Source organism: Choloepus didactylus, chromosome 9 (assembly GCF_015220235.1).
Source record: "Choloepus didactylus isolate mChoDid1 chromosome 9, mChoDid1.pri, whole genome shotgun sequence".
NCBI lineage: Eukaryota > Metazoa > Chordata > Mammalia > Pilosa > Megalonychidae > Choloepus > Choloepus didactylus.
In genome coordinates this window covers 65,592,310-65,605,288 of record NC_051315.1, presented here as the reverse complement: position 1 = coordinate 65,605,288, position 12,979 = coordinate 65,592,310, and the positions used below count along the sequence as shown (strand labels likewise).

General features: G+C 54.2%; 1 protein-coding gene across 1 annotated transcript; it reads left to right on the top strand.

The window, feature by feature from the left end:
* Positions 1-8,499: 8,499 nt before the first annotated feature.
* Positions 8,500-12,108, top strand: EVX2 (even-skipped homeobox 2). Its single transcript, XM_037850455.1, has 3 exons — positions 8,500-8,926; positions 9,865-10,133; positions 11,395-12,108. The coding sequence occupies exons 1-3, from the start codon at positions 8,500-8,502 to the stop codon at positions 12,106-12,108; spliced, it is 1,410 nt and encodes a 469-aa protein (XP_037706383.1).
* Positions 12,109-12,979: the final 871 nt, after the last annotated feature.

Genomic DNA, 12,979 nt, shown 5'->3' with positions numbered 1-12,979 from the left:
CCCCTTCCACCCTCCCCCGGACCCAGGCATTTGCGCCGCAGCCACCCTCAAGAGCTGATTGCGCGACGGCCCATCCCAGGCCCTGTCTGCTACTGAGGCGGACGCTGAGGCCTGCGCCTTGTCTCGGTCGCCGCTGATTTTTGCCACCTCTCCTTGGCTCCCTGGCTGCACAACGAAATGAAGGCGAGAGACAGAGACAGTCAAAATGTGAAAAGAGATAAAAAAAAATTTTTTTTGGCCTTCTTTCTTAATTCCTCCGATAAACCGACCTCTAGACCCCAAAGCTGAGGCAGGCAATTTTCCCTACCTTGCGCAGTGCTACTGTGCAAAGGCATTTCACGCAAATTATCTCAGGGGATCCCCGACTTCAGTCCAATTGAGGCAGACTCTCCCTATAAACACACATCATCCGCTCGGAAAATACCCACGAAGCGCCCTTGGGGCGGGCGGCAGAGACTTACAAGTAAGGCAAGCAGATGAAAGACCTGGCCCTTGGCGCTGGTTGCCTAACGATCTGCCCCAGCCAGGAAAGTTCAGGGATGCCTGGTCTGAGCTAGTCCCCTTCACACTCGGGTCAGCCTAGAGTCGCCTCCAGAGCTGGGCTCCGCGAATCTGGCGCGGCCTCCCCTGGGCCGCAGAGAGACCCTGTGGAGGACGCCGGGGAAAACTCCAACAGAATGCCGACAAGAAAGCCACTCCACCGCCCGCCGAGAAACTTCTGCGCCTTACCAGCAACCTACCGGCCTCTTGCATTTTGCAGCTACCGCCCACCCCTGCCTGTTACTCACACCAATTAATTGAAAACTTCACTTTCCCAAGGACCTTTGTTTCACTTTCTTTTCCAAGCTGCCAACTGCAGAGAACTGCGAGGGGCAAATTAAGAGGGCGCCTTTTCCAAGCAAAGTCAGGGCTTGTGATGGCAGCAGCCTAGAGCAACAGGGTCTGACCTCGAGGAGGGCCGGGTGAGCCCCGGACGGGTTGGTAGGGGTAGACCTAGCTCTGGGGCCCTGCTTCCAAGGTACCCCTTCTCACCCCTTTCCTGACATCTCTCCGCCATGGACCCATCCCCCCCTCCCCATCTAGTCATTAACAGGGCACTAGTATGAGTCCTGCCTTGAATTTAAGGCTCTGCCTAGAAGCAGCATTAGAACTGATGAGCCAAGGGTGCTGGGATGGATGTGGGTCCCCTCAGGGTGACTCCATTTGCTTATCTGGCATCAGCTTCCCAGGCCAGCCTATCTCCAAGGTAATCATTCCTCTGAGCCTGTGATTGGTGAGACCAGCTTGTCACCCAGCCCCACTTTTCCTGGACCCAAGACAGGGTCCTGACTGGAACAGGGAAGAGACAGGGAGGCCCTTCTGGGTCTGATCTGGCATTGGAAGGTGAGCTGCTGGTGTTGGGAGTGTTGACACACCAAATGCAGTAACCATAAAAGGCTCAAATAAAGAGGAAAGTTATGGGAGGGGTGCTGGAAAGGAAAAGCAAGAGAATTTGTTTAACCTTTTTGAAGTCCTAGACATATTCATGATCAAATTTGAGATAGAAGTGGCCTGAGCCTTTGCTGCGAATCGTAGTGAATAGAAGTTTGCTGGTGCGAATGATTTTGGCTGCTTGGATCAAGGTGAAAGTTACCAGGAAAGCTGGATCTATATTAAGGAAAGGCTTGCCAGGGCCAGGTGACAGAGGTGCTGACTTTTCATAGGGATTTGTTTGGGTCCTATTTACTTGGAAATTTCATTATCAAACCAATCACGGGATGCCACCCCGAAATAGTTTTATTTTTCTTTTGTCTCCCTTTCTTTCTTTTTTTCAGAGAGGGAAAAATATGGAGGTACTTTTAAACATTTTTCTGTGACCTCAAAAAACAAATTATTTGAAATATTTCTAAGGTATAACAAGCCAATGAACTTTTGATCTCCTAAAACCAAATGTCTCTGTGGACATCTGTTCCATTTCCTTGCAGAGAGATACTTTTAAATGACTGATTACATGCTTTAAAAATTGAAGAAAGAAAAATTAAGACAGGAGGGAAGACCTTGTCAAGTTTTTGCTGATTTTAGACAGCCCATCACTTTTAGTTTAATTTTCCATGAAGCAAATTTGTGCAGAACTGGGAGGATCCTGAATTAATGCTGCAGTTGGAAAAGATTTCTCAATGGCAGCTCTGACTCCAGCTGCCCAGTGGGGCCCTCGCAGTACTTATGATTTCTCTGCCCACCACAGCGGGTGTTTGGGGACCACAATAGAGCTTTGCCTCTTGCTATTCTGCCTTGGAACCAGCTCCTAGCATAGCCTCTGAGGCCCCAGCCCTGTGGGAGGTGGTTCCTCTTAGTAAAGGGGGCTCTAACAGGGCTCTGCATGGGCCCCTAAATCTGGTACCCCAGGGCGCTGCTGCTATTGGATCATAGGGCTATGGTTGGAGTACCAGGCAAAGTCAGGGCTGCTCTGTTTATGAACACAGTTTACAAGCCTGAATAGTGGTGGTGGGGTGGGGAGGAATTTTGAGGCTGAACTCACAGAAACGTTTCATTTAGCCTGTATACTCTGTGTCTGAGCAGCTTTCAGGTTCAAACTTAACAGGAATCATTTTCTTTATCTGCCAAGAAGTGCAGGCTGAGTCCTGTGTATGTATGTGAGCATATGTGGGTGTATTATGTTGGGGCTTTAACAACAGAAATAGGCTTTGTTAGATGAAAATCTTTTGCAACCAGAAATGTCTTCAAGCACTAATGTATGGTTCCGTGAAACCTTTCCCGATTTTGGTGAGAAATCTCGGAGGGGGAGGGGCCTTTGTTACCCATCTCTCACTTCGACCGAGAGATCGGCTCTGCTCTCTTCTCCCATCATTCGCTCCTCTCCCTCCTTTCCTTTCGCATGCACTCTTTCGGCAATCAGTGCTGTTTGGGAAACCACATCATCTCTTCCTCCTTGTAGATGATCTTTCAAATCATGTCCCTGTCCTAAGTTGGGCAATGGGCAGATGCAGGCTGCGATTTGCACTTATTGGCTTGGAGGACTGCTTGCCAAGGCAGCAGTGAGCTCAATTAACCACATAATCGGTGACCATTAGGGTTGGGATGACAATCACTGGGTCCTAACAGTGGGGTCCTGGGAACTCCTTTGAAAGTATTTTTCTTGATGACCACAGCAACAACAGGAAGTGTGGGACACCCTCGTAATTAACTTGAAAGAAATAAAAGATTTGGGGCAGAAATCATCTTAATTCCAGAGTAAAGTCTTAAATCCAGTGGGACTGGCTGGACAGTGTTCTTATCTAAGTCTGTGCCCTGCCAACTTTGGAGCCAATTTTCCCTCTCCAGGCAATACCTAGTTTGTTTTCACACAGGCTAGAAATATCAAAGGAATAAAAAACAACAAACTTAGGGATGAGGGAGGGGGTCTCTAGCAAAAGAGACCGTGGAATCTTGTATTCTGGCACCTTCTATGTCTGAGATGTATTCTGTATGGGTTTAACAAAACAATTAGGCTTTCTTAAATGAAAATCGCTTGCAACAATAACAACAAAAAACCCTCTCCAAACCAGAAATGTTATTTGATGAAACCAGTTTTGCTGCTTGTAGGGCAGCGGTCCCTTGTTTTGGTGAAGAGGACTCCTCTAGCCCTAGAATGAATTAAACAGTGATCGTTTTCTCAGCAAAGGAATGCTAATCTCCCTGCAAATGAGGGTGCTGGGACATGGGGCAAGAGCGAGAGGACAGGGGCAGCTTGTTGCTTTCTTGGGGAAAAAAAAGCTGGAAACGACAACAAAAAATTGAAACAAAACTGAAAAATTGCTGCAAGCAATTTGCTGCTGTTTTGTCCTACATCTCAAGGTGTAGGGTTGCCTTAGGAATATACTTCTCTAGGAATGCCGTTGTTAAATTTAAGTCCAGTGAGTGGCCGCTCTGTTAGCCCCTCAGAAGGAAAGAAAATAAATAGATCTCCCCCTCCCCCCATCTGTCTATCATCATGATCTATCTTCTATCTAATCTCCATTATGCAGAACCTATGTGGGGGAATCCACGTTGTGGTCACCGGCAGGGCGAAGGGGATGGTTAGGAAAATGCCTAAAGGTGAAGTGTGTGTGTGTGTGTGTGTGTGTGCGGACGGTGGGGGGATGCGGAGAGGCCAGTGGCCGGACTCGGCTTCCCGGTCTGCTGGCCCGCAGTTCCCCATGCCTGGCGCTAGATGTCCCTGCAAGTTTTTCTGTCGCTTCTGAGGGCGCACCAGATCGAGGCAGGCGGGGGATCTGGATAGCCCCAGAATTCAGGGAGAAAGTACCCACCCATCCACTCCGGGCTGTCAGCGGTGGAGCACAGGGCTGGAAGTGTGGGAGAGTGGGCTGAGGTGGGGTGGGGGGTGTGGAGACAGAGGTAGCCAGAGAGACCCGGGTTTGACAGACAGCGAGTCACGGCTTGCCCAGGGGAGGGTAGCCTGAAATTGCGAGTGCGGAGCGAGGCCTGGAATCACCAAACCCATGTCTTCCCTGATAAACCGAAACCTGCAGCCTTGGCTTAAAGAAAACCTGCGGAGAACTCGCAGCCCAGGCTCTAGCCGTGCTTCTGTCGCACCACTCCGCGCGGCCCCAACCCTCAGTGTGCATCCGGATGCGGGTGCAACGGTTGGTGCCCTGGGCCTGGGTCCCCGTGCGGAAGACAGGATCCAGGCAAGGCGACCGTGGGGCTCCGCTGCAACCCGGGCTTCACAGGCGCTCCTCTCCTTGGGCAGCCAGGACGGCTTTTTATTACCTGCCGTCGTTGGTCAACCGTGTTTACCACTTCGCCTGGGAGGACCCGTCGCTGCCCAAGAAACAAATATTTAGTCTAGAGGCCTAACAAAAAAATTAGGCCTCATTCATGTCGTTCCTCTTTTCTAGCAAAAAGTGCTTTTCAGTCCATTTGGAGAAAGTTCCTCACCCCCACCCCCCAGTTCATCTTAAAAATTCCTGCCAAACCAGTCCATCCCTGGGTTTGATTCTTGTCTTTTGTTGAGTAAATCCTGTACCTTGGGAGTGGGTAGGAGGTGTGGGCAGTCTGGTGGCTGCGTCTAAAAATCGGAGATATTTGGCAGGCCCTTCCTAGCTTCGACAGCCCGGAAGACGGACGGGGTTTCGGTGTTTCATTTTCCAGTTGGGCTATATTTAAAGAAGACAAGTAAAAATGAGAAAATCAATGAAGCTTATAACTGCCTTATAACTTGAACACTAGCTAAGTTTAAATCCTGCACAAGTCTCTGAACTTGTTGCCCGTCCCTCATTGAAAAAGAGGTGATATTATCTCACGGAGTTGCTAACTATTTTAGACGAGATAACGTATCTAAAAAGCGCTTGCACTTGCATAGAAACGCTATATACAAGTTAGTCGATTTTACTACTGTTAGTGGAATCTAAATAAATTAAGGGACATTAAATATTTGAATAGAATGTTCACTGCGCCCCATGTAACATTATTGTCTGCTAAACGCAATTTAGTAAAAATTAAAGGTGTCTTTTACGGTGAGCAGTTTCCCGGACATGGTCTCAGATGTACTTTTCGTAATAAACGTGCTAGAGCACCCGATATTAACGTTATTTAAAAGGTGCAAAATAGTTTGCAAAACCACTAATGACTGAACGTGTCTTGAGAAATGGTGTTTTCCCTTCTCATCAGATTGGAGCTTTGGTCGGGTCTGGCGCAGCCTCTAGGATCGTGGGCGCGGGTCCCAGAGAAAGAGAGGGAGGAAGTGGGGGCCCCGAGGGCTGGATGACGGGGGAAGGGGTCGCTGTAGCACCCTAGCCCCCTGCGGCGGCGGCAGCGATTAAAAAGCTGCTAGCAGAGGCCGAAGCCGCGAGTAAAACAGACGGGGGCGCCAAACGACAGCAATAAAGGCATCCGCGGACTTCCGCCCAGGCCGCGCCTCCTCTTCCCTCCTCTGCCTGCCCCCACCGCCACCCTCTACCTCACCCCCCCAGCTACAGGCGAAGGCCTTGGTCCCCTACAGGTCCAAACCTGGGCCGTGGTGCTACATTCGATCAGGAACTGGCCCGGGAGCAAGCGGGGACTGGGGACTGGGTGTGTGTCCCTTCTCGGCTCCCTGGGACAGCGACCGCCCCCTTCCCTCCAGGTGCGGCCTGCTAGCGGCGGTGGATCTGGGTGTCCGTACTGCGGCGCCAGTAGGGAGGGGTGGGGACATCCGCAGAATTGGGTTCGGACAGCACTAGTGGTGGGAAAGGGGGAGCAAGGGTGGTGCAGCATACGGGGAGCCCGGTGGCATCTGGGGCAGGGGCGCAGGTGGACGCCGGGTCAAGCCCTCGTCCGGGTTCCCAGCGCCCACTCGCTCCGCCGCTGCGGGCCTACCGAGCATTCATTTCTCACCTTGGGGAAGAATTCAGTTTATTACCTTAAAGTGGTGGAATTGATTTTCTAAGCAAAGCGCGCGTGGTCGAAATAGGTTGGCGCTGAAGGGAACAGGAGGGAAACTTTTGGCATGGACTGGATGTGTGTATATATACTTCACACCTCTCCTCCCCTTACATTCCTGACGCGCCCCCAACGGGTCCAAGGTTAAAAGTAAAGCGCCAACAGAGAGATGGGCAAATAGATCCCGGGTTTGTCCTTAGCACACCCCAATGTGCTGGGTGTGGCTGAAGTCGGGAGGGAGGGGACACTAGTCGGGGTCTGGGTTGGCTCCAGGGAGGGGATGCAGGACCCGCACCCAGCATCCAGATGGCCGGGGTCTCTTGGCCGCTTCGAATCCTCGCAAGCCGATTTCGATGTCCCCTCCCTGTCCCCTCTTGTCCCCGCCGGTGTCAGCGGGCCTCTCTCCTTGGGCTGCTGGCGGGTTCAGCATAGCGTCCCGGGGGGCCGGGCAGGGTGGGGCCGAAGCGCGGGAGGAGACGAGGAGCGGCCTTGGGTGAAGATTGATCTTTGTTAAAATGGTTGCCACCAGCGTCATTATGACCATCAAAATTATCGCCAAGAGGCTCAGCAGCCAAGCTCAGGCCGCGAGGAGCAGCCCAAGACTGGTCAGCGACTCTCCCCGCCGCGGCTCAGCTCCGGGGAATACTCCCCGCCAGAGGTAAGGGAGGAGTGGGGGAGGGGAGGAAGGAAAGTAGAAGAGTAGGGTCGGCAGGGTGGGAAGTGGGGAACAGCCGGAGGGTCTCGGAGGAAGAGACTTTCCTTTTTCCCCTACTGATCTTTAAATCCTGCCACTTTGCCAGAAATAATTCGATTTGAGAAAGGAGGGTAAAAGCTAGCAACGTAAAAAGTGGATTTAGGGTGGCCCGTATGGCGCTGTAAATTGCGACTGTGTTTAAAGTTAGCTGTCGAATTTTGGTATCAAATCATCCAGCCGAGTACATTTTCCCCAGGGAAAGTGCTAGGCGAGAAGCCTATCCATCAGTGGGACTATAAAAGTAAAAATCCCGGGACTCGAGTTCAGAACTCACTCTACAAACGGTGTTAGAAAATCAGAGAGGACCTAAAGATTTCCGTTTGTAGGCGCAGTCCCAACACACCTCTCCGGCCACATAGCACAAAAGTGCTTTCAAAACTCCAGGAGATATTTCCTTTTCCTTTCCTCTTCTCTCTCTCTCTCTCTCCCCCTCCCTCTCTCCCTCCCTCTTTCCCTCCCTCACCCCCAGAGTGTTGGGGTGGGAGGAGAGCAGTCAGGCTAAGGAAGAGAAGTGGGGAGCAAGAATATTCAGCGTCCTGTTTGTTAAATAAAACACATATTTGGTCCTGAAATCTGAAAGATAAGTAATCCAGACCCCAGAGCAAGGTCTCTTCCTTACGCAACTCTCCCTGCATCCTCCCCCTTGCCCCCCCCACTCTCCCTCCCCCCAACTTGTAAACGTAAAAAAAAAAAAAAAAAAATCTCTTCCGGACGATCTACTCTGGAAAATCAAAGCATTATCTATTATTTAACACGTATCTGTGTCCGAGGAAAAATGAGGAAGGCGCTGCATGATTAGGACCTAAGGGGCAACCCAGCAAACTGAGAGCGTAATGATGTCCCTAAATGAAGGGGGAAATGTGCCGCGGCGCGCTCTATTAATCAGACTGTCAATTTCACCCCGGAGGCCAAACCCCTGGGCTAGCAGAACCGGCTCCGAGCCGGCAAAGGACCGGAGCCCCTCTCCTCACTTCTTGTCTCTTCTCGCCTCCTACCTGGATCTATTTGTCTGCTCCGAAGCTGCCTTCATTACCCACTGACAGGAGCGTGTATTTATTTGCTTATAAACCTGTTACAATAAATGATTATTCGAACGGCGTCATTCGTACCTTAATGACGAGCGGGCGCTACTTTTTGATGAATGACATCTCGGGCTCGGAAGGATGTATGGGTCATTTTGACCAGTCATTCCCTCGCTCTGGCATCCCACAATTTTCCGCCTCCCTCCAAAAGAGATAATAATATTTAGAGGCTCTCGCTGGGGCTGAATGAGAATTAGCCCTAGGCGCAGCCCATCATTAGGACGGGACAGCCGGGCCAGTGTGACATTTTTTTAGAAAGCTGAGATGATGGAAAGAATAAGAAAAGAGATGATTCTGATGGAGAGAGGGCTGCACAGCCCCACAGCCGGCAAGAGGTTCTCCAATTTGTCCGACTCGGCTGGAAATGCTGTGCTCGAGGCCCTGGAAAATTCGCAGCACCCGGCTCGCCTCAGCCCGCGCCTGCCGTCTGCCCCCCTGCACGGCGCTCTGGGAGACCTCCCTGCTAAGAGCAAATTCGAAATAGACACTTTGTTCAATCTTCAGCACCCGGGCAGCGAAAGCACCATCTCAGCCGAAATCACCACCGCTGCCGAGAGCCGCAAGAAGCCAGGCCATTATTCGGAGGCGGCCGCTGACGCCGACATGAGTAGCGACGTGGAGGTGGGCAGCTCGGCGCTGCGCTCCCCCGGTAGCCTCAGTGCCGCGCCGCTCAAGGAAAACAATGGCAAAGGTAACCGCGCCGCTCGCGCTGCCCTCTCCTGTCCCTTTCTCCCTGCTCCTCCACGCCCCCCGTCAGCCCTCCTCGGTGCCTTTGCCCCTCTCCGACCCTCTGCACGCGAGCTGCACCGAGCTGGCTCTGGCGGGGGTAGGACGCAAGCCGCGGGACCCTGCCTTCCAGTTCTCATCCTTGAGCTTCCCAGTGAGGCGCAGGCCTGGGGATCCGAGTCCGCGCTCGCCCGCCGCAGCTTCTGAGCCCGAGAAAATATGTCGGTGTGTGGGTCTAAAAGCCAGAGCAAGCCGACCGACCCCGGGCGGGTGGCTGAGCCGCGCTTGGGGAAGGATGAACTGGGCAGCCGCTCTGAACTCCGCTGCCCAACGCCTCTGAGCGCCCAGGGCTGGGTGGAGGGGGCTTTCTTCTGGGAAAGTCGGAGGTAGCCTCTCCTGGAGCCTCTGCTCGACCGCTTGGGTCAGTGGGAGAGAAGATGAAAAGTAGATCCCACCCCCTAACGGCTCCAGTTTGAGCTGCTGCTGTTTTGAGAACTTAAAATAATTTTAACCAAATCCCAAAGACTGTCAAAGAAAGGTTAAAGGCCGTGCAGAAAGCTGTCCTACCGTCTCCAGACCATACTAAAACTAGTGCTTCCCAAACTTTGCCTGGAGGTAGGCATTTGAGGTAGGCATTTTCCCTTGGCCAATTTTCCTTCTGAGTTGAAAATTTCTAATTATTAAAAAAAATCCTCCTTAATTCAGTTCATATTATCTGGTTATGAAGGGCTCCCCAAACGTTATTGATTCCATTAACGGCAGCAATTTATAAGCATGACAGATCCCATCAATTCCGGCAGGGCCTCGCCTTCCTGTCTCGGCTTCTCCCACCCGCACTCAGTCCCCAGCGCCGGGCTACCGGCCCTGCAGCGACTCATGCGCTACCGGCGGTTTGTTTGCCAGGGTACGCGGATAGCGGATCGGCCACTGGCACCACGACGTCTGCCTCGGGCTCCGGCCTAGGCAGCCTGCATGGAGGCGGCGGCGGCGGCGGCGGCGGGGGCGCGACGCTGGGCGGCTCTGGCGCGGATCAGGTGCGGCGCTACCGCACGGCATTCACCCGCGAGCAGATCGCGCGCCTGGAAAAGGAGTTCTACCGGGAGAACTACGTGTCGCGGCCCCGCCGGTGCGAGCTGGCCGCCGCGCTCAACCTGCCGGAGACTACCATCAAGGTATCGATCCCAGCGCGCGCCTGTTCAGGCCTCCCCGATGGCGTTTGGGTTGATTTTTGTTTCTTCCCTCTGTCTGGGTGGTTACATTTAGCTGAGGGCCTGGAAACCCGCGGAGGGCGGGGAGGGAGGGGGGTCACCAAAGCAGTTGGCTTATATATTTATCCGCTGCGGAATCCGAAGTGTGGCTAGCCTGGGAAGGCCTCAGAATGTCGACGCAGATGCCACAAACTCGCCTCTACTCGGTTCTGCCCAGCGCCTGTCCAGGTGGCATTCGCCCATGCTCATGTCCCCACTTCCCCCTCGGCGGCAAGGCCAGCTGGTCTTTGTTCCTCTAGCTCGAACCAGAGATGAAACTTTTCGTTTGCTCTTGATCATGGCGATTTATTTTCCACATAAATCGTTACAACACGGAGAAAGGGGTGCTGTATTTAAAAAAATCGATTATGTCGAGAATAGTTTCCTAAACATTTTTTCCTCTTGGCAATGGGAGAAAAGGCAACGTCCTGGGTGGTGGTGGTGGTGGTGGGGAGACAACAAGATTGTCCTTATCTATATGTCTTTAGGTGATTAATTTTTATTACAGGAATGGGAGAAGTAGCCCGGTGGTTGGGGGACTTGATGAACACTTCACAGGGATCCGACACTCTAGAAAAAGAAAAGAGGGAATTCCACGGGGTAGCAGAGGGGCGTGGAAGTCTCCCTTCGGTTTGAACAGGCTCTTTAATCTAGGATTCATTAGATGCTGTGTTGAGAAGGGTAGAAAAGTCCCCTTCCCAGTTTAAGGGAATATTGCTCCTGTCACTCATTTAAGGCAAACGATTCCAACAAAACCATTCCTTCATTATCAAAATTGGACTTGTGACCCTAGGGGTAGGTCTTTGAAGCTCGAAGGATTGCCGTGGCAGCTTCTCTTCAAAAATGGCCCAGAATCGCAGTGCAAATCCCAAGATTGAGAAACGGGTGCTCAGCGAGGCTGGCCTGGTGGGTAGAGGAAGGGAGAGGAAAAGTTGATTTGGGATGAGAAAAGGCAACATCAAGTAAAGGAGCAGGAGCCCAAGGAGCCGCGGCAGCCGGTCACGGGGGAAAAGACTCTTTTCGCTGGTGCTTCAGTCCACACTGACCTAGCTGGGCTAGCGGAGAGGACAGGGTGTTGGGCCGGGTCGGAGGGAGTAGGCCAGGCCACCCGGAGGTCCGAGAGGGGAGGGGAAGCCCGGCTGTGGCGCGCTCCTTAACTCGGGCCGCTGCGCCGCTCTCCCTGCAGGTGTGGTTCCAGAACCGGCGCATGAAGGACAAGCGGCAACGCCTGGCCATGTCGTGGCCGCATCCGGCCGACCCCAGCTTCTACACCTACATGATGACGCACGCGGCCGCCACCGGAAGCTTTCCCTACCCCTTCCACTCGCACGTGCCGCTGCACTACTACCCGCATGTGGGAGTTACGGCTGCAGCCGCGGCAGCTGCGGCGTCGGGCGCCGCCGCCGCCTCGTCACCCTTCGCCACTTCCATTCGCCCGCTGGACACCTTCCGCGCCCTCTCGCACCCTTACTCGCGGCCGGAGCTGCTCTGCAGCTTCCGCCACCCAGGCCTCTACCAGGCGCCGGCTGCCGCCGCAGGGCTCAATAGCGCGTCCTCGGCCGCAGCGGCCGCAGCAGCCGCGGCGGCCGCAGCCTCCTCGGCAGCGGCTGCCGGGGCGCCCCCCAGCGGCGGCTCCGCGCCCTGTTCGTGCCTCAGTTGCCACAGTAGTCAGTCGGCAGCCGCGGCTGCGGCGGCTGCGGCTGCGGCCCTGGGTTCTCGGGGTGGCGGCGGGGGCGGGGGTGGCGGCGGCGGCGCGGGGGCTGCGGGGGGCTCGGACTTCGGCTGCAGCACCGCGGCACCACGCTCGGAGAGTGGCTTCCTGCCCTATTCGGCTGCCGTGCTTAGCAAGACCGCCGTGAGTCCGCCGGACCAGAGGGACGAGGCTCCCCTCACCAGATAACTAAGTCGCCGCGGCCAGGGGGCTGCGCCCGCCGCTTTGCGTGTGCCATGGTCCGCTGTGCGCCCCCTGAGCCCTCCGTGCGCCCCTGCGCCCTCTGCGCCTTGCCCGTTGCTACCGTGCCGCCAGAGGGCGTCCTGGGGTGCCAGAGGCCGGAGGGAACTTGCCCCAAGTTGGGGGAAGGAGCCGCCGCGGAAGCCAGGCGGGCGCCCCCCTAAATTGTTTCTATTTTTGTATTTGTCACCCAGTCGCCTGCCTTCCACCCTCTTCTCCAATTGTATTTCCCGCTGCCCAGGCCCCGCTTCCCGCCTCTGTCCTGAGCTCTTGGTCTCCCCGAAGACAATCCCCTCGCCCCCTTCCGGTTCACCCGGGGTCTCGAGTCCTGGCTGTGAGCCCTCTGGCCTGGGTTACTCGGCTAAACCTCGTGGCCACGTGCAATGGAGAACCACAACAAAGAGAGAGGGGAGTGGTGTGCGCTAGAGCTTTGTGCGGGGTGGGGGGGCGTCACCCTGGAGGCTTCTTCTGCTGCTCTTTTCCTTCCATTCTTCTGTTCTTTTCTTTAAACGAGGGTCGGAGGAGGTGGCAATTTTTCTCTCAGCTTGAGCTTGTTAGGGGCCCTGTTCGAAGAGAGAGGAAGAGTGGAGGTTTGAGAAGGCCAGAAGGGCGGATGGAGAAGGTGGGCGGATGCGGTGTGCTTGTGAGATTGTTTATCGTGTCTGGGAGCAAAACCCGTGGGGCTATGGCTGCCTTCCCCGGGAAGGACAAAGTCGAGGTGGTAATGGGTGGCGGTCGCGCCTTCTCGCTCTCCGTCCCCCTCCTTTCTCGTTCGGTCTTCAATTTCAGTTCTAATGGAATGGAAGCGTCTTGCATATTT